The sequence below is a fragment of the Tenebrio molitor genome, unplaced genomic scaffold, assembly GCF_963966145.1.
Source record: "Tenebrio molitor unplaced genomic scaffold, icTenMoli1.1 SCAFFOLD_97, whole genome shotgun sequence".
NCBI classification, from domain to species: Eukaryota; Metazoa; Arthropoda; class Insecta; order Coleoptera; family Tenebrionidae; genus Tenebrio; species Tenebrio molitor.
The window spans coordinates 71,856-99,767 of record NW_027184318.1 but is presented as its reverse complement, the minus strand read 5'-3'; the positions used below and the strand labels follow the sequence as shown (position 1 = coordinate 99,767).

The window sequence follows — 27,912 nt, the reverse complement described above, 5'->3', positions numbered from 1 at the left end:
ATTGTTTTCTACGAGGAAAATAAATAATAAACTACCCTCATCTATCAACAAGACGAAAATTTGTCTGGTAGAATTAAAACCTTGAGGAATTTGTTTATGGGCATTTTAATTAAAGTAGTTTACAACAAGCATTAAAGTAAATGGAAATGCTGAAACATTTATTGTACTCAAAAATATAATAAGATACTTAACCCTTGCCAGGAGAAGCTAAAAATACAACGCAATAAATCTTGAAATATTAATTAGACAATTATCAAGCAGTTAAGACAAGATTTCTCAAAGCTGTTCTCGACAACCACTCAACTTTTTGCTTGTCTAGAAGTTTTCGACGTCAGAATCGCCTAGATATTTAATTATCTCGCCTAGCACACCTAATTACAATAGTAGCCTAGTTACTCGCAATTAAGAACAAAACCTATAAAGGGGTTTCGCTTCTTGTTCGAACTGGTTGAGGAAACGTGTATTGTTTTCAGCCATAATCTTAAGTAGTTATATAGTGCTGGTTCTGGCTCACTCAAAAATCGCGTTTTAGACTCATGTGTTTTGCGTGACCTTCAACTGTATCAGTCATGTCGCGATCAAAACGCTAGTTTTAATTTGCGTTTGTAGTTTAGTCAAAACATAGTTTTTGATTCAGAGTAAATTATCTGATCATTACATCCGTTTTGGTTCCATCAAAACATGGTTTTTGATTCAGGTAAATAAGCGGTATTTTGCGTGACTTATATTTTTATGAGCTAGAAACATTGCGGAAGATATTGAAGTTTCATATTTCTGTGTTCTCTGCAAAACATAGTTTTTTATTCATGCAAATAAGTAGTATTTTGCATGATCTTTATTTTTCTGAAGGGGTCATTGTGTTTTCATTCATCTAAACATTGAGGTAGTGGGGGATCATTTTATAATTGTATGCTGAACTTACATTTTCATAGTATTAAAGCAGCTGCATAGTATCAAAATTAAGCGATGAGTCATTTCTTAAAATCTATAAACGAAGAAACTCATCTTGTGCCATATGTGAGGCCAAGTTATTTAGAAATTGATAGAAGATTCCCCATTAAAAGATTTATTAAGACGGAAACTCAGTTTGGTGAACAAGTAGTCGTTGATTGTAGTGAATTTAAAACGCCTCTTCCACAACGGTTTACAGAAAAATTTAGCGAAAAAGTTATTCAAACTTTAAACAATTTATTGAAACAAGGAAAAAACATTTTTATGGTTAGTGAAGGAATAGTTGGAAGAACAACCAATATCAAGTTTGTTGAACAGACAGAAGAATAAATTTTTCTGGAGCTACACGAGAAAAAAAAATGCCTGTTCCGATTAAATATAAGTGTCCATCATGCAAAGGTGAAAGTGATATGGAAGGTGTCAGATGTCTTCCTTGCGCCATGCATGATTTAATTAAGAGTCAACATTTTAAACATTTTTTACGAGAATATAGAACTAAAGAGTGAATTTGTGTGTTCCTAAATGTTATTATTATTTATTTGAAATTGTATATTTTGTAGTAATGTAAATATAAATAAACTTTCACATATTCATGTTGTTTTATTGCTACTATCACTACCATATTGTGATGTAAAATATTGCTTAATCACAATTATGTGAAGGTTGAAGATGCTGACTTAGGTTAGTCATCTCTATCCGGATGATTATGAACTGCAAAGTAAGGAAATAATGAAATAAAACACTAGATTCTTTATTATAATTTTATTAAAAATATAAATTACATTTGAATGTATTATGTGATGCTACTTTTATCAATCCAACTGTTGTGTGTGTTGTTTAGTCCTAACCATTTGACATACATTTTTTTTCCTTTTTTTCTTAAAACTTTTTCCACCAAGTAAATATCCGAATGTTTTACTTTCTGCAATTCTTCTTCATAAAATCCTCCTAATATATCTTCGCCCTGTACATCTTTTAATAAATATGTTGTTGGATTAGTTAGCTTTACTTTTTTAACAATGAAAATTTCGTTTGACCAATTGGCTGTATAAGATTTATCAAAAATTTGACGATGTTTACTTATTCGTACATGATCACCAACAGAAAATTTATTATGTACATTTGCAAGCTTTATATGAGTATAAATTGATTTCAATATTGATCTTTCATTGCTTTTTTTAACATTTGCGGGTGTAGTTTTAATTGTGCTGTGATATTTGTTGTTATATTCGTTGGCGATTTTATCTAATATATTGACCCATTTATAATTTCCTTGAAAACTAAATTGTACCCACATTAATTGCTTTAGCGTTCTGTTGACCCGTTCAACTATAGATGCTTTAATAGAACTGAACGTACTATAATGATTAATTTTACGTTTTTTCATTAAACTTTGAAATTTTGTATTAAAAAACTCTTTACCGTTGTCAGTCTGTAAGTTTTTAGGTGGTGGTTTTACTTTTAGTAAAATATTCTCCATTGCTGTACTCACATCAATAGAATTTTTTGTCTTTAATGGAGCCATCCAGACGTACTTAGAAAAGCAATCAATTACAACTAAAATGTATTTAAATTGTTGATTTTCTTTGGCATATGGAATCATTTCCACAAGATCAGCTTGCAATGTTTCATTTAGTCCTTTAATTATAATACGACGACGTTTGAATTTTTTTCTTGCAGGCTTATGTAATTCTTTTACGATATCCATTTTGATGGAAGTAGGTTTATAACCATTATCTTTTAATTTGGAAACCATGCTTATTATTAATGTTTTATAATCGCTTTTTCATCATTGACTGACTGATTTTCAAATTTTATTGGACATTTAACAATTATTTGCGCAAATAAACATTTAAATTTATTGTTTTTAGTTTTCGATGTACTTTGTTTAACAACAAATGATATACTTGTTCCAAATTGCATTTGATAATTCAAAGCTTGTTCTTTAGTAAATAATTTATCATTTAAACTTATAAGAACCTCTTCATTGTTTAGAAGAATCTTTTCAATGGTACCCTGTTCTAATGGAAATTTATAATCAACTCTGTCAAATCCTATAATATATTTATTATCTACAATGGCATTAGCTTCAAATTTTAAAATTACGTTATAAAACATATATGAGGATGAAAGAATTTCTTTGTCACTAAACTTTGTCAATACCAATTGTGGATTTTTAACTAAGTGACGTCCAAATTTATCAAGCGTCATCATTCAATAATACCAGATTCACGCAATTCTTCTACAATTGAAACTATTTCGTTATTGTGACCCGAATGTCCCGCTGTCTGCGAAGCAACTAATAACCGAAGTCTTTCGACTAATTCATTTGGATCATCCCAGTAAACATAATTTATTGGATAATTATTTGTTTCTTTTATCATACCTTTACCGATGGCTTTTCTTGGTCTTTTAGGAGTTTCAGTATAATTTTGAGATGGAAAGTATAAGGGAGCAATAACTGATTTATATTTATCAGATCTAAGGCGAATTGGAGCAGAAGGATCAAAGTTAGGACGACAAGCATTGCCTAAATCCAAAATCTCTTTATATGTACTCAAGTCATTTTGTGTATACTTTTTAGGATTGTTTTTAAATAAAAGTTCATAGAGTCCCGGTGTTGTTTTATAAAAGTTGTTATCTACTTTAATGTCTTTGCCCATAAACTCTACAACAGATGAACCAATGAAGAATTTCTCTTGAAAGCTGTCGTGTCTTATGCCAGTCCTATGATCAAATTCTCGTTTCTTATCAAGAATCATAGCACTTATATATTGTCGTGGTATTTCATCAAAACTTTCTAAGTACTCAGTAAATAAATCTGTTCCAACAATATTTGAAATATTATTTTTACTTTCTTCAACTGAATTTTCAATTAACTCATCTAGTTCTATATTGTCTACATTTTCAGGTTCCTCTATAAAACTTTCTGGTTCTACCTCCCTTTTTAAAACTGATGCATCATGTGATGTACTTTGAAGTAGCTTATCAATTTCATTCAAATCAACTTTATCATCTTTTATTGAATCCATTCTTTTTTGAAGTTTAGAGATTCTATCCGAAAGAGTAAGCTTATTTTCGACGGGAATAATTTGTTTAAATGTTTCTTGTTTTTCTTCTTTAGGTTTAAAGTTGTTGACAATGCCTTTTTCTTGTAACTGATTGGATATTGTTTCAAGTCTTTTGGTAATAGGAGAAAAGGTGTTTTCATAAATAGACTCATCTTGTTTTAGCAAAGTCATTTTTCGCTTTACTTCATCTCTTTTCTTAATTAATTTTTTTAGATTGTCTGTGTCTGTATCATTAACTCTACTTTTTAAATTCATAGTTAATACAAATACGCAAAACGTTATCAAATCGTAAAAGCGTTACAAAGCGTTAACAAACTGCTTCTAAAACTGTGGAATTTGGTACTTTGTTTTGTTTATATAGTTTTTCTTACTGAAATTAAGGTTGTATGAAGCAATCAAAACCTTTTCTATAACCTCCACTATTGAAATCTTTTTCTTTGTCAATTACTAAAAAATTGAATTTATCCTGCCAACATAAATGACACATTTCTTTAAATTGTTCATAAGTGAGCTCCGAACTAACGTTGTCTCTATAAATGCGAAGTAAATTTAACTCATCTTGTTTAAATACTATTAAAAAATTTGCATTGTCTCTAATTAATTGTTTCGGAATTTTGGTATAAGTCTGACACAAATAGAAACAGTCAATATTTTTATGTCTACCCATACTAAAATATTCTCTCATAACATTTTGTTTATCGCAAGCTACATCATCAAAAATTATTAAGGAATTAGGTTTAACTTCTGATGAAGAGGGAATATTATTTTCTAGATTATTAAATGCAAAGAAATTCATTCCTTTTATAGGTTTTAATAATGTTTCTAAATACTGATATTTTGGTTGAAATAATGATTTTGAAAAAACATAGACGTTTTCAAATCGCAATCCATTAGGATGTTCAATTAAACTTATCATTGTATTGGTTTTACCACAGTTTGATGGTCCTACAATAAGACAACGTATAGTTGAGGGAAAAAGTCCTCCATGTCTTTTTTTGTTAATAGTTTTAAAATCATTGTTTGAAACTTGTAGTGTTATTGGTTGTTGTACTATTCGCATTTTGCATGAAACTAATGAGAAAAATTTCTGTAAACTATAAATATTCTTATCCAAACCTGTTTTGTTTTAGTTGTGTTTTAGTTGGTAAAACCTAAACTTCATAAAGTCTATATATGGCAGTAAAAAAACGAAAGCGTAACAGTCAAGTAAAAACGGTTAAAAAGAGATATAGTGGACGTGGTATTCTAAATTCGGTGATAAATAAGCTACCCGTAGAACTTCATATTCCGGGTTATAATTATTGTGGACCAGGAACAAAACTATCAAAACGGCTTTCCCGAGGCGATAAAGGAGTTAATGATTTGGATGAAGCCTGCAAGGAACATGATATCGCTTATAATAAGAGTTTAGATCTAATCAATAGACATAAAGCAGACCGTGTCTTATTAGAGAAAGCAAAGCTTAGATTACGTTCTTCTAATTCTTCACTTGGAGAAAAAACTGCGGCTTTGGGTGTTGCATCTGCAATGAAAGCTAAATTAACACTTGGAATGGGTTGTTCATCAGCAAAAAAATCTCAGCGCTCAAAAACTAAATTTAAGAAAAGTAAAAAAGGATTAGGGTTTAACCAACTAAGAAAAATTGCAAAAACAGCAATTAAAGGAAAGAAGTTTAAAAACAACATTGACGTTATAAAAGCAGCAGTAAAAGCTGTAAAATCAGTAAAAAACAAAAGTCCTATTAAACATACACGCACTATTCCTATACCAAAAACTGGTGGATTTTTACCGCTTATTCCAATTTTTGCTGCATTAGGGGCCTTAGGTTCTTTAGGTGGTGGTGCTGCAGCAATTGCAAAAGCAGTAAATGATACTAAAGCAGCTAAAGAACAACTTAAAGAAACTCAAAGACATAATCAAAATATGGAAGCCATTGCATTAAATAAGTCTAAATCAGGAAAAGGATTGTTTTTAAAACCTTATAAAAAGGGATTCGGTCTTTTTTTAGGACCATGGAAATCACCAAGGACATTCCTATAAAGCTTCCAAAACGTGCCTTAACAAATATTGATTTAAAAAAATTTGCAAAACTATTAGAAATTCATAATTTTAGAGGAGTATTTATGAAAGATTCATTGCCTAAATCAGGAGCAAAAGTTAACGAAACTGGTCTCATAAATTTAGATGATCAGAAAGGTAATGGAACTCACTGGACTGCTTATAAAAAAATTAATAACCAGGTCATTTATTTTGATAGCTTTGGCAACTTACCGCCACCTACAGAATTAGTTAAATATTTAAACAAAAACAATAAGTGTGAAATAATATATAATCATCAAACATTACAAAAGTTTGATACAGTAATTTGTGGACATTTGTGTTTAAAATTTTTGTACAACTATAATAATTAATAACGGATGTAGATAGTTTTTAGTTTAGCACAGTCTTTTGTATGTGTTTGTATCATGTCTGTTACGTTTACTTTAACAGGAACAAGTTCAATACTTTCAAGTAAATATTATCCTCCTTTAGTATTGGATAACAGTGAATACGCTTTAGGTTTAATAAACTTAGAAACATTTAATTCAATAGCAAACGTAACTAATTCAAATAACAAATTTTATTTTACCTTAATAAATCAAACAAAAGGTTTTATTGAAATTCCTGAGGGTTCTTATGAAATTGATGAACTCAATGCTTTTTTAAGTCAAGAACTTATTAGATATGTTAAAAACGAATCATTAAAAACAAATCACTACATGCAACAACCTACTTTACTTATAGAAGGAAATAACAATACCTTAAAATGTGAAATTAAATGTAGTCTTGATATTGACTTTACAAAAAAAGACACTATTGGTAGCTTACTAGGTTTCAGCAGTAATACACTTAGAGCAAACAAAAAACATATATCAGATAATCCTTGTAAAATATTCAAAGTAAATGCATTATGTGTGGAGTGTAATATTGTATCTGGTGCGTATCGCAATGGTAAAGAAGTGCATGTTATTCATGAATTTTTTCCTTGTGTACCTCCTGGATACAAAATAATAGAAACACCTTCTAGTGTTATTTATCTACCAGTTAACACTAAACAAATAGATGAGATAACAATTAAAATAACTGATCAAGATGGAAATATTGTCAATTTTAGAGGAGAAGTGCTAACAGTAAGGTTGCATTTGCGTAAAGTAAAATAGCGATCCTGCAATGGGAATAGTGTTTAATGTTAATAGTAAAATTGGTGCAGCATACAAGGGTAAAAATATAAATATCTCAAAAACAAATAAAATTTCTAGTCGAGTGAAAAACGTGAAAGTGTTAACTACAGCAAACCGTTTGTTTTTAAAATCTTTAGGATTTCGAGTAAAAGTATAAATTTAGCAAAATGAATTTTGAAATTCTGAATGTTCAGGAACCACCGTTGTTTGATATGACAATTGCTTATGCTGAAAAACGTACTCATCCACCTTATGCATCTAGTTCTTTTAATAACAATGATGAAATTAGAATTCCAATACAACAACAAGACATATACACTTTACCTTGGTACAGTACGTTACATGTTCAAGGAAAAGTAAAAGTGTATGGTAAAGATAATGCTGTTTTACCACCTTCAAGCGTTGAATTTGTTAACATGGGAATTTTATTTTTGTTTAATGAAATACGTTATGAAATATCAGGAGATTCCATTGATACTGTTAGAAATCCGGGAATTGCGTCTGTTTTAAAAGGATATGCAACATACAACGAATCACAAAGTAAGGCTCTTCAAAACAGTGGTTGGTTTCCCAAAGAACAATCTACTATTATTGATGGAGTGAGTGGTAGTTTTGATGTTATAATTCCACTTCACATGGTTTTGGGTTTGTGTGAAGACTTTAAAAAAGTTTTGGTAAATGCTCGACAAGAATTAGTACTACGTCGCGGTAGTGATGATAGTAATGCATTTTTGCTTGATGATGATTTAGATAAGACAGTAAAATTGTCTTTAGAAAAAATATCATGGAGAGTTCCTCATATTACAACAACAATAAAAGAACAATTAAAATTATTGGATATTGTTAAAAGTGCAAAAGAATTGTACATTCCTTTTCGAAGTCGAGAATTACATGAATATCCAGTTTTACCTCAAACACAAAAACATACATGGGCTATTAAATCTGCTATAGAAAAACCTCAATATGTAATGTTTGCATTACAAACAGATCGAAAAAATCAACTTACTAAAAACTGTAGTCGTTTTGATCATTGTTATTTAAGAAATATTAAAGTTTTCCTTAATGATACACATTATCCATATGACAATTTAAATATAAATTTTGTTAACAATCAATATGCTCTCTTATATGAAATGTTTACTAATTTTCAAAATTCTTTTCTTTACAAAGAAAGTGAACCTATTTTTACTCCAAAAGAGTTTAAAGATATTGCACCAATTGCAGTGATTGATTGTTCTAAACAAAACGAAGAATTAAAAAGAAGTGCAGTGGATATTAGAATAGAATTTGAAACAAGTGTAAATATACCTGATAAAACAACTGCTTATTGTTTAATTTTGCATGATAGAATAGCTAAATATATACCAATTAAAAACATAATATCTTTAGTTAGATAGGTTATAAGTAGGTACCCATGTATTTATTTATTTATTTAGTTATTGTTATTATTACTTAGGTAGTATTTAAGATAAATAGTTGTAGCACCTTAATTATGTAAGAAAATTTATAAATAAAAGACAAAAAAATATGAAAAGTGTTTTATTGAATAGATGATAATAATGTTAACAGAGTCAAAGTTTCTTTATAATCCTGGAGCTTTGTTGATGGCCATCTCGCTGAGTCTGGACCGCAAGTCCAACCTAGCTGAGCCTCTGGATCGCTGTTTCCTTTGAATATGTTTTCCTTTACCCATTGTAATATTTGGGAGTGTTTAACATTTTCATGAGGCTTAAATCTATATAAAACATCTTTATTTAATTTCAACGACAAAATCGCTATCTGAAGCTTTTTGTAGTCAGCTATGTATGAAACATTACATACAAATTGATCAATGCATGATACAACAGTTTGATGGTTTTGCAAAATATTCAACAATGGAAATTCCTTTGTGCAAATGTTTTGCAAATTGTGGTTGGACAATAAATCTAACAGATAATAAATATGTGATACATTTTTCTCTAAACCATGAGCAGTTAACAAGGCATATAATTTCGAATAAGAAAGCAAACTTACATTTTCTTTCCTACAGATATCTACAAATGTGTGTACATACTTATCTAAAAATTTTCTTTTCTGTAACAGTTTTACAAATATTTCAACATTAGCATTTTTTATGTAAAGAGACATTTTTGGAAAAATTTCACTTGGAATAATAAAGTCTTCTCGGTTCATCAGAGTAAAAAGTTTAAGTTTCGTTTGATGAGTGTCTTCATACAGGATCAGGTTATTTAAATGTTTCATATAAATTTTCTGTAGAGCATCTTGGGCTTCGATTTTGATTTGTAACAAAAGATCCATCTTGGAAACACTGGTTAGCACTGCAACAACAATAAAATAAAATTATTTGTGTTGCTAGTTTGTATGCAGTACCTCATTTTGTAGTTGATATCCCTTCCATTATTTACTTATGTACACATATGTACTTTACTCATAATTAATATTTTCTTCTTCTTTTTCTCTGTTAGGTGTCGCTTGATACATATAGCCCCAAGGCTTAGTGTCAGTTGTATCAAAATTAAGAATACGTTTATCATCAAATGGACTTAAGACAATTTTTTTCTGTTTGATAGATGATACCTTGTGGTTTTTAGATCTTATTAACTTTTGCACTTTTTCTAAAATTGTTTGATCGAACAAACAATTTTTATAATCATTAAATGTGATGGCTTTTATTGAAGATTTTGTAGATCCTTTTGATTTTTTAACTAAATACTCTTTTGATTTATCGTCATCTACAGTGTAAGCATACATTTTTGATCTTAAACCAACAAATTCTAACATAATTTTACCATTGTTTTCATCTTTCATAAGGCCGGGTACTTTTTTGTTTCTTTGTATAATGTTATAAATATTGTTAGTTTCATAATCTGAGGTATCAAAAAGATGAAAATCTTTTTTAATATATTCATATATGTCATAAACTTTAAATTCATAGATTAAACTGTCAGTATCGGTATAAAGTAATTTTGCAGAGTTTTGGAAGGTTTTAATAACATAGTTGTAATGAAAATGATATAAGAAAGTTTTCGAAATATCTAAGATACTAAAACCAACGTATATTGGTTTATTCAGATAAACTTCTAATTTATTCATTTCAACAACAACAATATTTTCATCAAAAATAATGGAGCTATGAAAATTAGGTCTTGAAATTAATGCGCGTAGTCCCCAGCGTCCTCCATCCCATTTCGTTACCAATCGAATGTCTCTATGTTTTCTAACATTCTCCATACATTTACCATAAATAGCATTAATCATTAATTTATAGAAATCTTTTTCAAAATCATTTTTAGACTGTTGCCTGAGTTTGGTATTTAAGTCAATATATTGTTTAAGCCATGGTGATTGTTTGAATTTTAAAACTTTGTGAACTTTAGTTAATTTCATTCCCAGGTCTAAATACATTTTCAAATTTCTATAATGAATAATATAATTTTTTTTTGGAAATAATGTTAAAAGCAGTTTTTTAATTTTGGATGTAGAATTTGGTGGCACCATATGTTCAGGCGCCAATGGTAAATCGCTATGCATATCATGTATGCAAATGGGATAATCTAAATCACATTCAAGTATGTAACCAATTTGAGAAGTATTGGAGGTATATAATATTTGTTGAATGTTAAAATTTTCTAAAAACTCAAATTCACCATATGGCAAATATTCTGACATTGCTGCACCATATAAATTATTCACATCAAAATACATTAAGTACTTGCTGTCTAAATTTTGTATAAAATTTTCTCTCATATATTTATTATTTGCTTTTGCATATCTATTTGAACACTGTGATACACCACCTCTTATTCCTTTTTCTATAAATAATATTTGATCAATATCCATCAAACGTTCTAATGTTATATTTGTGGTTTTGAGCATAGCATCAAATGTAAGTCCGGGAGTAGTAAAGTAATGTAAAGGATCTAAATCATATGTTTTTTTGCATGTATCACGAAAAGCTTCAAAAACATCTGCAAGTAAAAGAACATCAGTCTTTAAATACAAATCAGCATACTCTCCTATTGTTTTAATATGAAAGCAGTCCCAAACTTTTTTAGCATGATAATAGTCGCTGTCACTAATAGGTTCCTCAGTAAGTTCACTGTAAAATGCTTCTTTACAAGGTAAAACGGTTTCCTCTAAACGTTCAAATGAATCAATGTAATCATAAGGAAATATACCTTTTTTTGTTAATAACAAGAATTCTTCTTCGGTATTACAAAATAATTTTGTTATAGATTTTTGTTCGTTTTGTAAATTTGATGAAAGTTTTCCTAGAGCTTGAGACATAAAACGAAAAGAATCAACAAATCGTAAAGATACATTTGTGCCTGCAACATATTTAGTAAAAGAAATGTATTTTTCTTTATTTATAGGTAGCAATTTGATTGTTCCTTGAAACTGTGTTGATAGTTCTTTAATTATAAAATGAGCATCATATCCACTCAAGTTGTGAAAAACAACAGGAATGTAATGAGCATCTTTATAATTTAAGTTACAAGCTTGATGCGCTAAACCACGAAATTCTCCTGTTTGATGATTATGATCTCGTACTTTCATTTGGTTTGGTTGAAATGTTTGTTTGCAGATGTGACAATTGTCATTTGTTGTTGTTGTTGTTGTTGTTGTTATTGTTGTCATTGGTAAAATTATTTTAAGCTGTTCATCACAAAACTGTGAAATTTCTTCCAACTCTTTAACAAACCACTGAATGCAATCTTTACCACGATAAATATTAAATTTAGAGAATGAATCGTTATAAGAGCATTTTAGATAATAGGCTACACTAAATGCAACATGATTTTGATATATTTTAGAATTAGATTTGGTAGAGTAATTATTGTCTGATGCCTTTTCTAAAATACTTTCTAAATCTGCGTATATAACAAAGGGAACTTTTTCTTTATAAGAATGATTTTCAAACTGCAAAAATTTCTTTGTTTCATCAGGTAATTTGACACAACATTGATTTGACTTTAGGCAATAACGCAAATGATTTTGGAGTAGATTGTCAGTGGTAAAAGAATTTAAACATCTCTCACAAACAAAACATTTATTATTATGATTTGATAATTGTTTAGATAACAAACGAGATAAATTTTTAATCCACACAAAGTGATAAAGTAAGGACTTTTTAGAAGCAAAAGACAAATTTGGTTTAGTATTAATTGGCAACATTAATAAATTGATAACTTTAATATCAGCTTTATGTGTTTGTGAACTTAAAGAACAAGGCAAAATTTTTGAACGCTCAAAATAATATAAGTTAATGGCAAGATTGTTATGTTTTTCAAACTTTCTAACATCTTTAATTGTAATTGGAAACTGGATATTTTGATATTTTAACACATCTTTAAAATGTGGATAAGAAGAAATTCTATTAGCGTTTTTCTTTGCAGGATACAAAGCAGATACAACTGACCATAAAAAACAAAAATTATCATCATTTTCAACATTAATTACTGCATGTTTTTTTTTAATAAAATTTGGTACAGTTACAAACGTTGAAAAACCTATCTTTAATGGATCATACCTGTTAATATTTACTTTAAGCCCTATAACTTCATGAAGAGCCCATCCAGAATCCTTTTCTGCAAACTCTTCTAATTCATTCATTAATTTATCGGTAACGTTTTCTTTGTACCACCGTTTTAAATTAGTTGAAGTGTCAATTGGAACATTTTTTGTGCAAAAGCTTTTTATGTCAATTTCACCAGTTTGAGGTTTTATGAAATAAGCGGAGAAAATAACATTCACTTTTATCATAGACTCCTTTAAGATTTTTTTAATTTTAATTGAAAAACACTTAAAAGCTTTATTGAAAAAAATTAAAGGGTCTTTTATATTTAATGTTGATATAAAACCAGTACGAATTCTTCCATTAAAAGCTGATTCAATATTTTCCCATTTTACATTAGAGCAATTTCGATTTAAATTAGTTGAAAGTTTTCCTCCCGTTTTCAAAATTAAATTTTGTTTAAGTTTTTTTAATTTTAAACGATAATATTTTAAATATGATAAACTAGATTCTAAAGAATGAAGTGACTCTAAAACATTATTTTTATGCAATTTGTTTTTTATTGCTTTATTAACAATTTTGATTGTATTATTTATATGAATTTGAAATTTATTTAACTCATCTATAGTTTTTAATTTTGAGAAATATTCACGTACCACTTTTAAGACTCTTTTACATAAACGTGTGACGGTTTCCATTGAAGTTTAATAAAGAAGCTGCACAAACAATGTCAATATTCAAAAAAAAGATTCTTATTTATAGTGAAATAAAAAGAATAAAATAATGGTGATAACATGTTAATTACCTAAAGTAAAAATAAATTGGGATATATTTTGCCGAAGATAAGCAAAATGTTTCTTTCTTTAAAAGTTGGTGGGAGACAAAAAGAGGGATGTAACAAGAGTGGGGACATTGAAATAAATATAGCAGTAATTGGCTTAGTTTTATACACTTTGATAATTGTCAACTTGCGAGTACTACAACCATGAATTTCCAAAATTTTGATAGTTACAATAATCAAAATGGTAAGTTTTTTTTTTTTAATATAAAACTGTATTTCATATATTTATTATTTTAAAGGAATTGTTCAATGTCCCTACAACCCCTTCCATAAATGCTTGGAGCATCGTTTGTCGATCCACATGTACAAGGCTCATCGTGAGGAGTACATGAAAGACATGGACCGCAAGTGGAAAGAGGGTGCTGCGGAACGGCAAAGATTATGGGAAGAAATGAAGAAGAGACCAAAAATTGTCATCCCTCAAGTAAATTACACTCCCGATGATGAAAATTGGGATGATTGCGATGAAAATAATGTATTTGAGAATAAATAAATAAATGTTTATACTTTTATCTTTGTTATTATTATTAAATAACCATATAACACCCCTATTTAAAAAAAAAAAAAAAAAAAAAAGAGTCCTGACTTTTCAATCCAGATATGAGACATATCTTAAGAGAACCTACATCAGTAACAAAGTTTAACCCCCGTTTTTGGTCGGGCGGAAATGACTTTAATTTTATACTTTTTGGCACTTAAAACATTTTTATTTTTTAAAATGTTTATGATGGTTGGATTTAGAAAAATTCATGTTTTTAAATTGTTACTTTTTTAATTTTTTTTCTTTAAAAAGTGATGTTTTTTTACCAAAAAAAGGCACTTAAAAACATTTTAAAATTTTTTAAATTAAATCCTTGAATTCTCCATAAAAAATGCTACTTGTGGTTTTAATTTCAAATTTTTATCTCAAAATTAAATTAATTTAAGCTAAGGGTAGTTTTTTTAAATGTTGTCAGAACCATATCGAGTTGCATATCAAACTTCATCGCTTAAACTCACAAATTTAAATAAAAACTCAAATTCAAAAAATATTGAACGGTGTAGAAAATACAAAATGATCAACCCTAAAAAAATTTTGATTTAAATAAATCGATTTTCCATTTCTTTGCGCATGTTTTTTTACATAGATCATTTTTCAATAAAACGAATAGTTTTTGAGATAAACGCTATTAAACTTTTACAATTTTACTCTTTAATTGTAATTTGAGCTTATGCACGTGAATCAATCAACTTTTAGTTTTTACCATTCGATTTATAACAACTTTTTGCAACTTTTTTTCCTCTATTATTTTGGGCTCCAACGTACCGTTTACGAAATAAAGTTTCAAAAAATTTTCTTTAAAATATAATTTGAGGTTATTTTTATGATTCTATTAACTTCAATTTTGTTTCATTTAATTTCAATCGTCTATATGCAGCTTTTTTTCCTTTATTATTTTTGATCTTAAACCACCCTTTCAAATATATTTGCTGTTTGAATTTATATTGTAAATGTAATTTTGTATAGTGAAAAATTACAAATACATATTACGAATAAAAATCAAGAAAAAATTAAAGGATTGTTTGTTTTTAATATTTTATTCATGACATTTATAAATATTACATTGGTTGAAACTTAATTAAAAATTAAAGTTATTTGTTGATTAACAGACAGCATGTCCCAGTTCCTTACTATTTTTAAATATCGTTTACATGAAAATATGCAGACGATTAATCCTAAAATTATTAAAAGCCAACAAAACCAGCTGTAGTCTTTTAATATCCAGTCTGTTGAATATTGAATCAAAAACGTCCACTTTGATATTGATAATCCAAATCCTGATAGAGCACCAAATTTTGCTGCAAGTTTGTGCCAAAATGTTATCACCAATAAATATCCAATCCAATTGAAAATGTACACAGCCATAAAAGCAAAATAAAAATCAAAATTATTTCCTAATAAACTTTTGCCAATATCGGCATTTAATTCATTTTCAATTGTAAACATTTTATGTTGTCCTGTGTTAATTGGCACATTTTTCTTTCCTTCAATCTCTTCATTTAAGGGTGCATTCATCTTCTTTGGTGCAACTTTTATTGGGGGTTGGTCACATTCAAAATAAATACAAAAGAAATCATTCTGTAATGGCTCTGTACGTCTGTGGGCGGTAACATAAAAAATTATGCTACAAATGAGTAATTAACGTTCTCTCCCACTGTTCATCTAGGCGTTATCACATAAGACGTTTCATTCGTTCACTCTTAGCCCCCACCCATTTAGAGGTAGACTTAAACGACCAAGGCACATGCAGAAAAATTGTGGGGGTTTTTTGTAAACTTTGCATTTTTTTATTATATAAATCATGATTCTTGTTTATTTCAATTACTAGTTTTCATTTGTTCAATTGTTGGTAATTTCACGAAAAAAAAAAATGTCTACTCAAAAAGTGAACATCCTTCAAAATAAAGTTATTAAGGTATGTATTTTTTAATTATTATTAAATTAATAACTAATAATAAAATTTATCAACAGCCTATGGAGGATGAGGAAACTAACTTTAGTCTACCTTCATTGATTGATTCCGAATCATTGTTGCAAGAGGTAATTTTTTTATTCAAATTTTTCCGATTATTGATAAGTTTATATTTATTAAAATTGTAATTTTTATTAATAATAGAAACTTAATTATTTTCAGATTGGATTTATGGAACACGTGGACGACAATGAGGAAGCGGAGGCCTTTACCACCCAGCCGCCAACTAGGGGTAAAGGCAAGGGCAAGGGCAAGGGTAAAACAATTACAACACCTCCAGAGGCGTCTCCATGTTCCTCGACTTCCTCATTTTATATGGAGGATGAAAAATCTTCAGTTGATCAAATTCAACAAGAATTTGAAACTAAAGTTAAGCATATGTACCAGGATATTATAAAAATTAATAAAAAAATTGACATAAAAATTCAAAAAATTAATAAATATTTAGTGGTAAAGCAACAATTAGTTAGGAAAAAAAAACAAAATTTAGTAGAATTAGAAAAATTAGAAAAAATAGTAGATAAAATGTGTTTTAGTGTATAGTTTTATGTATAAATAAAAAATATACTTAAAAAATAAATTTGTTTTATTTTACATTGTTTGTAACCTAAAGTACAGAGAATTTTCAATTAAAAATTATTATTAAAATATAAAAAAAATCAAACAACACAACCGGATAATGTGTCTCCTATTTCATGTGATGTTTTGTTGTCATCGCTTTTTATTTCACCCAATACAGCCGGATGCTGTAGCTCTTATTTAACACAGTGTTTTGTTGACATCTTTCTTTATTTTTTGTTTCATTAATAGATTATTTAACACAGGATCGATAATTTTCCTTAATTCACTAATTCGTTTTTGAAACCTTAATCTATCTCTAGCATACATTTCCCAGGCTGATTTTCGAAAGTCATCAGTGTCATCTAAATTATGAATAATAACTTTATCACTAAATTTAACTTTCTTCATTGTTGATTGTTTTTTCTATTGTGATTATAGCTCTTGTCATTTAATTAAGATAAAATAATCAAATTTTACGTATCTAATTAATATTTTATTCCCCACTCATAAACAAACAAAACACCACATATTCACTTTTATAAAAGTTTATTTATATTTTAACACTTTGAATTTTTTTATTAATTTCATACATTGCAATTAAATATTTTAAGTTTTTTATTGACTGTATATGTGACAATAATAACAAATTTTTCTTCTTATTCACTACTTTCAGATCTTGAACAAATTTCTTCTGATTTTTCATTGTTGTCACCTTTATTCTTCAATGAAAGATATATTTGTTGTTTTGCCAACGTTCCCCCGACTAATCATAAAAATTGTTTTTCCGTCTCTTAACTCCTGGTTGAGAGTTGTAATGGCCTCTTCAGTGAATTGCGATGTAAAACGCTGGGGTAAGGATGTTTTAAAATCCCCACAATCAACCACAACTTGTTTACCAAACTGTGAATCCTCTTTACTAAACCGATTAACTTGAAATTTTTTATTAACTTCCAGCTGGCTTGATTTTACAAACGGCACGAAAAAAGTTGCTTCATTAACACTTTGCAAAAATGAACTCATATTAAAAGTCTTCAGCAAAATATTCTTACTGTTGATATTAAACTGATATCAAACGATAAATCTTCCTTAATTAATACTCCATATCCCCTCCTTGTTAACAAAATAACGCCCACTATTTCTTACGCAATACCCTACCCTCAAACAAAACACATTTCCAAGTCACAAACAATGCAAATTTTTTATCTTTTATTAGAATTCAACAATTAGATTGAAAATATTTTTTATGATTTACTTACTATAAAATGCAATGCACGCACAGAGATATGAAACTCCATTACCTACCTCAATGTTATGTACATGAACACATACACACAACACCTGTTTGGAAAAATATAGGTCACGCAAAATACCGCTTACTTACATTAATCAAAAACCATGTATTTGATGGAACCAAAACGGATGTAATGATCAGATAATTTACTCTGAATCAAAAACTATGTTTTGACTAATCTACAAACGCAAATTAAAACTAGCGTTTTGATCGCGACATGACTGATACAGTTGAAGGTCACGCAAAACACATGAGTCTAAAACGTGATTTTTGAGTGAGCCAGAACCAGCACTATATAACTACTCGTACATTTCTTGAGTTATAAAATTTCTGCCTCGAAAACTTCTGGTTAAGAAAATAGCATGAGATGTAGAAACTAAAGTCTTTTTAGAAAATTTAATAATTTCCGGCCGAAACCGTACCTTTCACGAGTTATAATTGAATCTTACGTCTTTTCAGAAATTTATGAATTTCCTGCCCAAACCGTACATTTCTTGAGTAATAAAATTTCTGCCTCGAAAACTTCTGGTTAAGAAAATCGCATGAGATGTAGAAACTTACGTCTTTTTAGAAAATGTAATAATTTCCGGCCGAAACCGTACCTTTCACGAGTTATAATTGAAACTTACGTCTTTTCAGAAATTTAAGAATTTCCTGCCCAAACCGTACATTTCTTGAGTTATAAAATTTCTGCCTCGAAAACTTCTGGTTAAGAAAATAGCATGAGATGTAGAAACTAACGTCTTTATAGAAAATTTAATAATTTCCGGCCGAAACCGTACCTTTCACGAGTTATAATTGAAACTAACGACTTTTCAGAAATTTAAGAATTTCCTGCCCAAACCGTACATTTCTTGAGTTATAAAATTTCTGCCTCGAAAACTTCTGGTTAAGAAAATCGCATGAGATGTAGAAACTTACGTCTTTTTAGAAAATTTAATAATTTCCGGCCGAAACCGTACCTTTCACGGGTTATAATTGAAACTTACGTCTTTTCTAAAATTTAAGAATTTCCTGCCCAAACCGTACATTTCTTGAGTTATAAAATTTCTGCCTCGAAAACTTCTGGTTAAGAAAATAGCATGAGATGTAGAAACTTAAGTCTTTTTAGAAAATTTAATAATTTCCGGCCGAAACCGTACCTTTCACGGGTTATAATTGAAACTTACGTCTTTTCAGAAATTTAAGAATTTCCTGCCCAAACCGTCCGTTTCTTGAGTTTTAAAATTTCTGCCTCGAAAACTTCTGGTTAAGAAAATAGCATGAGATGTAGAAACTAACGTCTTTTTAGAAAATTTAATAATTTCCGGCCGAAACCGTACCTTTCACGAATTATAATTGAGACTTACGACTTTTCAGAAATTTAAGAATTTCCTGCCCAAACCGTACATTTCTTGAGTTATAAAATTTCTGCCTCGAAAACTTCTGGTTAAGAAAATCGCATGAGATGTAGAAACTTACGTCTTTTTAGAAAATTTAATAATTTCCGGCCGAAACCGTACCTTTCACGGGTTATAATTGAAACTTACGTCTTTTCAGAAATTTAAGAATTTCCTGCCCAAACCGTACATTTCTTGAGTAATAAAATTTCTGCCTCGAAAACTTCTGGTTAAGAAAATAGCATGAGATGTAGAAACTAACGTCTTTTTAGAAAATTTAATAATTTCCGGCCGAAACCGTACCTTTCACGAGTTATAATTGAAACTTACGTCTTTTCAGAAATTTATGAATTTCCTGCCCAAACCGTACATTTCTTGAGTAATAAAATTTCTGCCTCGAAAACTTCTGGTTAAGAAAATCGCATGAGATGTAGAAACTTACGTCTTTTTAGAAAATGTAATAATTTCCGGCCGAAACCGTACCTTTCACGAGTTATAATTGAAACTTACGTCTTTTCAGAAATTTAAGAATTTCCTGCCCAAACCGTACATTTCTTGAGTTATAAAATTTCTGCCTCGAAAACTTCTGGTTAAGAAAATAGCATGAGATGTAGAAACTAACGTCTTTTTAGAAAATTTAATAATTTCCGGCCGAAACCGTACCTTTCACGAGTTATAATTGAAACTAACGACTTTTCAGAAATTTAAGAATTTCCTGCCCAAACCGTACATTTCTTGAGTTATAAAATTTCTGCCTCGAAAACTTCTGGTTAAGAAAATCGCATGAGATGTAGAAACTTACGTCTTTTTAGAAAATTTAATAATTTCCGGCCGAAACCGTACCTTTCACGGGTTATAATTGAAACTTACGTCTTTTCTAAAATTTAAGAATTTCCTGCCCAAACCGTACATTTCTTGAGTTATAAAATTTCTGCCTCGAAAACTTCTGGTTAAGAAAATAGCATGAGATGTAGAAACTAACGTCTTTTTAGAAAATTTAATAATTTCCGGCCGAAACCGTACCTTGCACGGGTTATAATTGAAACTTACGTCTTTTCAGAAATTTAAGAATTTCCTACAGAAACCGTACATTTCTTGAGTTATAAAATTTCTGCCTCGAAAACTTCTGGTTAAGAAAATCGCATGAGATGTAGAAACTTACGTCTTTTTAGAAAATTTAATAATTTCCGGCCGAAACCGTACCTTTCACGGGTTATAATTGAAACTTACGTCTTTTCTAAAATTTAAGAATTTCCTGCCCAAACCGTACATTTCTTGAGTTATAAAATTTCTGCCTCGAAAACTTCTGGTTAAGAAAATAGCATGAGATGTAGAAACTTAAGTCTTTTTAGAAAATTTAATAATTTCCGGCCGAAACCGTACCTTTCACGGGTTATAATTGAAACTTACGTCTTTTCAGAAATTTAAGAATTTCCTGCCCAAACCGTCCGTTTCTTGAGTTTTAAAATTTCTGCCTCGAAAACTTCTGGTTAAGAAAATAGCATGAGATGTAGAAACTAACGTCTTTTTAGAAAATTTAATAATTTCCGGCCGAAACCGTACCTTTCACGAATTATAATTGAGACTTACGACTTTTCAGAAATTTAAGAATTTCCTGCCCAAACCGTACATTTCTTGAGTTATAAAATTTCTGCCTCGAAAACTTCTGGTTAAGAAAATCGCATGAGATGTAGAAACTTACGTCTTTTTAGAAAATTTAATAATTTCCGGCCGAAACCGTACCTTTCACGGGTTATAATTGAAACTTACGTCTTTTCAGAAATTTAAGAATTTCCTGCCCAAACCGTACATTTCTTGAGTAATAAAATTTCTGCCTCGAAAACTTCTGGTTAAGAAAATAGCATGAGATGTAGAAACTAACGTCTTTTTAGAAAATTTAATAATTTCCGGCCGAAACCGTACCTTTCACGAGTTATAATTGAAACTTACGTCTTTTCAGAAATTTATGAATTTCCTGCCCAAACCGTACATTTCTTGAGTAATAAAATTTCTGCCTCGAAAACTTCTGGTTAAGAAAATCGCATGAGATGTAGAAACTTACGTCTTTTTAGAAAATTTAATAATTTCCGGCCGAAACCGTACCTTTCACGGGTTATAATTGAAACTTACGTCTTTTCTAAAATTTAAGAATTTCCTGCCCAAACCGTACATTTCTTGAGTTATAAAATTTCTGCCTCGAAAACTTCTGGTTAAGAAAATAGCATGAGATGTAGAAACTAACGTCTTTTTAGAAAATTTAATAATTTCCGGCCGAAACCGTACCTTTCACGAGTTATAATTGAATCTTACGTCTTTTCAGAAATTTATGAATTTCCTGCCCAAACCGTACATTTCTTGAGTAATAAAATTTCTGCCTCGAAAACTTCTGGTTAAGAAAATCGCATGAGATGTAGAAACTTACGTCTTTTTAGAAAATGTAATAATTTCCGGCCGAAACCGTACCTTTCACGAGTTATAATTGAAACTTACGTCTTTTCAGAAATTTAAGAATTTCCTGCCCAAACCGTACATTTCTTGAGTTATAAAATTTCTGCCTCGAAAACTTCTGGTTAAGAAAATAGCATGAGATGTAGAAACTAACGTCTTTTTAGAAAATTTAATAATTTCCGGCCGAAACCGTACCTTTCACGAGTTATAATTGAAACTAACGACTTTTCAGAAATTTAAGAATTTCCTGCCCAAACCGTACATTTCTTGAGTTATAAAATTTCTGCCTCGAAAACTTCTGGTTAAGAAAATAGCATGAGATGTAGAAACTAACGTCTTTTTAGAAAATTTAATAATTTCCGGCCGAAACCGTACCTTTCACGAGTTATAATTGAAACTTACGTCTTTTCAGAAATTTATGAATTTCCTGCCCAAACCGTACATTTCTTGAGTAATAAAATTTCTGCCTCGAAAACTTCTGGTTAAGAAAATCGCATGAGATGTAGAAACTTACGTCTTTTTAGAAAATTTAATAATTTCCGGCCGAAACCGTACCTTTCACGGGTTATAATTGAAACTTACGTCTTTTCTAAAATTTAAGAATTTCCTGCCCAAACCGTACATTTCTTGAGTTATAAAATTTCTGCCTCGAAAACTTCTGGTTAAGAAAATAGCATGAGATGTAGAAACTAACGTCTTTTTAGAAAATTTAATAATTTCCGGCCGAAACCGTACCTTTCACGAGTTATAATTGAAACTTACGTCTTTTCAGAAATTTATGAATTTCCTGCCCAAACCGTACATTTCTTGAGTAATAAAATTTCTGCCTCGAAAACTTCTGGTTAAGAAAATCGCATGAGATGTAGAAACTTACGTCTTTTTAGAAAATGTAATAATTTCCGGCCGAAACCGTACCTTTCACGAGTTATAATTGAAACTTACGTCTTTTCAGAAATTTAAGAATTTCCTGCCCAAACCGTACATTTCTTGAGTTATAAAATTTCTGCCTCGAAAACTTCTGGTTAAGAAAATAGCATGAGATGTAGAAACTAACGTCTTTTTAGAAAATTTAATAATTTCCGGCCGAAACCGTACCTTTCACGAGTTATAATTGAAACTAACGACTTTTCAGAAATTTAAGAATTTCCTGCCCAAACCGTACATTTCTTGAGTTATAAAATTTCTGCCTCGAAAACTTCTGGTTAAGAAAATAGCATGAGATGTAGAAACTAACGTCTTTTTAGAAAATTTAATAATTTCCGGCCGAAACCGTACCTTTCACGAGTTATAATTGAAACTTACCTCTTTTCAGAAATTTAAGAATTTCCTGCCCAAACCGTACATTTCTTGAGTTATAAAATTTCTGCCTCGAAAACTTCTGGTTAAAAAAATAGCATGAGATGTAGAAACTAACGCCTTTTTAGGAAATTTAATAATTTCCGGCCGAAACCGTACCTTTCACGAGTTATAATTGAAACTTACGACTTTTCAGAAATTTAAGAATTTCCTGCCCAAACCGTACATTTCTTGAGTTATAAAATTTCTGCCTCGAAAACTTCTGGTTAAGAAAATCGCATGAGATGTAGAAACTTACGTCTTTTTAGAAAATTTAATAATTTCCGGCCGAAACCGTACCTTTCATGAGTTATTATTGAAACTTACGTATTTTCAGAAATTTAAGAATTTCCTGCCCAAACCGTACATTTCTTGAGTTATAAAATTTCTGCCTCGAAAACTTCTGGTTAAGAAAATAGCATGAGATGTAGAAACTAACGTCTTTTTAGAAAATTTAATAATTTCCGGCCGAAACCGTACCTTTCACGAGTTATAATTGAAACTTACGTCTTTTCAGAAATTTAAGAATTTCCTGCCCAAACCGTACATTTCTTGAGTTATAAAATTTCTGCCTCGAAAACTTCTGGTTAAGAAAATAGCATGAGATGTAGAAACTAACGTCTTTTTAGAAAATTTAATAATTTCCGGCCGAAACCGTACCTTTCACGGGTTATAATTGAAACTTACGTCTTTTCAGAAATTTAAGAATTTCCTGCCCAAACCGTACATTTCTTGAGTTATAAAATTTCTGCCTCGAAAACTTCTGGTTAAGAAAATAGCATGAGATGTAGAAACTAACGTTATTTTAGAAAATTTAATAATTTCCGGCCGAAACCGTACCTTTCACGAGTTATAATTGAAACTTACGTCTTTTCAGAAATTTAAGAATTTCCTGCCCAAACCGTACATTTCTTGAGTTATAAAATTTCTGCCTCGAAAACTTCTGGTTAAGAAAATCGCATGAGATGTAGAAACTTACGTCTTTTTAGAAAATTTAATAATTTCCGGCCGAAACCGTACCTTTCATGAGTTATTATTGAAACTTACGTATTTTCAGAAATTTAAGAATTTCCTGCCCAAACCGTACATTTCTTGAGTTATAAAATTTATGCCTCGAAAACTTCTGGTTAAGAAAATAGCATGAGATGTAGAAACTAACGTTTTTTTAGAAAATTTAATAATTTCCGGCCGAAACCGTACCTTTCACGAGTTATAATTGAAACTTACGTCTTTTCAGAAATTTAAGAATTTCCTGCCCAAACCGTACATTTCTTGAGTTATAAAATTTCTGCCTCGAAAACTTCTGGTTAAGAAAATCGCATGAGATGTAGAAACTTACGTCTTTTTAGAAAATTTAATAATTTCCGGCCGAAACCGTACCTTGCACGGGTTATAATTGAAACTTACGTCTTTTCAGAAATTTAAGAATTTCCTACAGAAACCGTACATTTCTTGAGTTATAAAATTTCTGCCTCGAAAACTTCTGGTTAAGAAAATAGCATGAGATGTAGAAACTAACGTTTTTTTAGAAAATTTAATAATTTCCGGCCGAAACCGTACCTTTCACGAATTATAATTGAGACTTACGACTTTTCAGAAATTTAAGAATTTCCTGCCCAAACCGTACATTTCTTGAGTTATAAAATTTCTGCCTCGAAAACTTCTGGTTAAGAAAATCGCATGAGATGTAGAAACTTACGTCTTTTTAGAAAATTTAATAATTTCCGGCCGAAACCGTACCTTTCACGGGTTATAATTGAAACTTACGTCTTTTCAGAAATTTAAGAATTTCCTGCCCAAACCGTACATTTCTTGAGTAATAAAATTTCTGCCTCGAAAACTTCTGGTTAAGAAAATAGCATGAGATGTAGAAACTAACGTCTTTTTAGAAAATTTAATAATTTCCGGCCGAAACCGTACCTTTCACGAGTTATAATTGAAACTTACGTCTTTTCAGAAATTTATGAATTTCCTGCCCAAACCGTACATTTCTTGAGTAATAAAATTTCTGCCTCGAAAACTTCTGGTTAAGAAAATCGCATGAGATGTAGAAACTTACGTCTTTTTAGAAAATTTAATAATTTCCGGCCGAAACCGTACCTTTCACGGGTTATAATTGAAACTTACGTCTTTTCTAAAATTTAAGAATTTCCTGCCCAAACCGTACATTTCTTGAGTTATAAAATTTCTGCCTCGAAAACTCCTGGTTAAGAAAATAGCATGAGATGTAGAAAGTAACGTCTTTTTAGAAAATTTAATAATTTCCGGCCGAAACCGTACCTTTCACGAGTTATAATTGAATCTTACGTCTTTTCAGAAATTTATGAATTTCCTGCCCAAACCGTACATTTCTTGAGTAATAAAATTTCTGCCTCGAAAACTTCTGGTTAAGAAAATCGCATGAGATGTAGAAACTTACGTCTTTTTAGAAAATGTAATAATTTCCGGCCGAAACCGTACCTTTCACGAGTTATAATTGAAACTTACGTCTTTTCTAAAATTTAAGAATTTCCTGCCCAAACCGTACATTTCTTGAGTTATAAAATTTCTGCCTCGAAAACTTCTGGTTAAGAAAATAGCATGAGATGTAGAAACTAACGTCTTTTTAGAAAATTTAATAATTTCCGGCCGAAACCGTACCTTTCACGAGTTATAATTGAAACTAACGACTTTTCAGAAATTTAAGAATTTCCTGCCCAAACCGTACATTTCTTGAGTTATAAAATTTCTGCCTCGAAAACTTCTGGTTAAGAAAATAGCATGAGATGTAGAAACTAACGTCTTTTTAGAAAATTTAATAATTTCCGGCCGAAACCGTACCTTTCACGAGTTATAATTGAAACTTACCTCTTTTCAGAAATTTAAGTATTTCCTGCCCAAACCGTACATTTCTTGAGTTATAAAATTTCTGCCTCGAAAACTTCTGGTTAAAAAAATAGCATGAGATGTAGAAACTAACGCCTTTTTAGGAAATTTAATAATTTCCGGCCGAAACCGTACCTTTCACGAGTTATAATTGAAACTTACGACTTTTCAGAAATTTAAGAATTTCCTGCCCAAACCGTACATTTCTTGAGTTATAAAATTTCTGCCTCGAAAACTTCTGGTTAAGAAAATCGCATGAGATGTAGAAACTTACGTCTTTTTAGAAAATTTAATAATTTCCGGCCGAAACCGTACCTTTCATGAGTTATTATTGAAACTTACGTATTTTCAGAAATTTAAGAATTTCCTGCCCAAACCGTACATTTCTTGAGTTATAAAATTTCTGCCTCGAAAACTTCTGGTTAAGAAAATAGCATGAGATGTAGAAACTAACGTCTTTTTAGAAAATTTAATAATTTCCGGCCGAAACCGTACCTTTCACGAGTTATAATTGAAACTTACGTCTTTTCAGAAATTTAAGAATTTCCTGCCCAAACCGTACATTTCTTGAGTTATAAAATTTCTGCCTCGAAAACTTCTGGTTAAGAAAATAGCATGAGATGTAGAAACTAACGTCTTTTTAGAAAATTTAATAATTTCCGGCCGAAACCGTACCTTTCACGGGTTATAATTGAAACTTACGTCTTTTCAGAAATTTAAGAATTTCCTGCCCAAACCGTACATTTCTTGAGTTATAAAATTTCTGCCTCGAAAACTTCTGGTTAAGAAAATAGCATGAGATGTAGAAACTAACGTTATTTTAGAAAATTTAATAATTTCCGGCCGAAACCGTACCTTTCACGAGTTATAATTGAAACTTACGTCTTTTCAGAAATTTAAGAATTTCCTGCCCAAACCGTACATTTCTTGAGTTATAAAATTTCTGCCTCGAAAACTTCTGGTTAAGAAAATCGCATGAGATGTAGAAACTTACGTCTTTTTAGAAAATTTAATAATTTCCGGCCGAAACCGTACCTTTCATGAGTTATTATTGAAACTTACGTATTTTCAGAAATTTAAGAATTTCCTGCCCAAACCGTACATTTCTTGAGTCATAAAATTTATGCCTCGAAAACTTCTGGTTAAGAAAATAGCATGAGATGTAGAAACTAACGTTTTTTTAGAAAATTTAATAATTTCCGGCCGAAACCGTACCTTTCACGAGTTATAATTGAAACTTACGTCTTTTCAGAAATTTAAGAATTTCCTGCCCAAACCGTACATTTCTTGAGTTATAAAATTTCTGCCTCGAAAACTTCTGGTTAAGAAAATCGCATGAGATGTAGAAACTTACGTCTTTTTAGAAAATTTAATAATTTCCGGCCGAAACCGTACCTTGCACGGGTTATAATTGAAACTTACGTCTTTTCAGAAATTTAAGAATTTCCTACAGAAACCGTACATTTCTTGAGTTATAAAATTTCTGCCTCGAAAACTTCTGGTTAAGAAAATAGCATGAGATGTAGAAACTAACGTTTTTTTAGAAAATTTAATAATTTCCGGCCGAAACCGTACCTTTCACGAATTATAATTGAGACTTACGACTTTTCAGAAATTTAAGAATTTCCTGCCCAAACCGTACATTTCTTGAGTTATAAAATTTCTGCCTCGAAAACTTCTGGTTAAGAAAATCGCATGAGATGTAGAAACTTACGTCTTTTTAGAAAATTTAATAATTTCCGGCCGAAACCGTACCTTTCACGAGTTATAATTGAAACTTACGTCTTTTCAGAAATTTATGAATTTCCTGCCCAAACCGTACATTTCTTGAGTAATAAAATTTCTGCCTCGAAAACTTCTGGTTAAGAAAATCGCATGAGATGTAGAAACTTACGTCTTTTTAGAAAATTTAATAATTTCC

At 30.1% G+C, this 27,912-nt stretch overlaps 3 protein-coding genes across 3 annotated transcripts; 2 read left to right on the top strand and 1 right to left on the bottom strand.

Moving 5' to 3' along the window:
- The first annotated feature begins 7,410 nt into the window (after positions 1-7,410).
- LOC138141134 (uncharacterized) lies at positions 7,411-14,111 on the top strand. Its single transcript, XM_069061802.1, has 2 exons — positions 7,411-13,783; positions 13,839-14,111. The coding sequence occupies exon 1, from the start codon at positions 7,411-7,413 to the stop codon at positions 8,638-8,640; it is 1,230 nt and encodes a 409-aa protein (XP_068917903.1). The 3' UTR covers positions 8,641-13,783; positions 13,839-14,111.
- LOC138141133 (uncharacterized) lies at positions 8,767-13,456 on the bottom strand. The gene is made up of 2 exons (XM_069061801.1): positions 9,614-13,456; positions 8,767-9,561 (listed from the first exon to the last, which is right to left on the bottom strand). Exon 1 carries the CDS (start codon positions 13,454-13,456, stop codon positions 9,668-9,670), a length of 3,789 nt encoding a protein of 1,262 aa, XP_068917902.1. The 3' UTR covers positions 8,767-9,561; positions 9,614-9,667.
- A 1,847-nt stretch (positions 14,112-15,958) lies between the features above and the next one.
- LOC138141135 (uncharacterized) lies at positions 15,959-17,713 on the top strand. Its single transcript, XM_069061804.1, has 3 exons — positions 15,959-16,055; positions 16,112-16,180; positions 16,275-17,713. The coding sequence occupies exons 1-3, from the start codon at positions 16,011-16,013 to the stop codon at positions 16,653-16,655; spliced, it is 495 nt and encodes a 164-aa protein (XP_068917905.1). The 5' UTR covers positions 15,959-16,010; the 3' UTR covers positions 16,656-17,713.
- Positions 17,714-27,912: the final 10,199 nt, after the last annotated feature.

Bases quoted from the DNA above. Each gene is read 5' to 3' on its own strand.
- LOC138141134 (XM_069061802.1), top strand. From the start codon at position 7,411: ATGAATTTTGAAATTCTGAATGTTCAGGAACCACCGTTGTTTGATATG.
- LOC138141135 (XM_069061804.1), top strand. From the start codon at position 16,011: ATGTCTACTCAAAAAGTGAACATCCTTCAAAATAAAGTTATTAAG. The intron at 16,056-16,111 runs GTATGTATTTTT...ATTTATCAACAG, and splicing joins TTCAAAATAAAGTTATTAAG to CCTATGGAGGATGAGGAAAC. The intron at 16,181-16,274 runs GTAATTTTTTTA...AATTATTTTCAG, and splicing joins CCGAATCATTGTTGCAAGAG to ATTGGATTTATGGAACACGT.
- LOC138141133 (XM_069061801.1), bottom strand. From the start codon at position 13,456: ATGGAAACCGTCACACGTTTATGTAAAAGAGTCTTAAAAGTGGTACGT.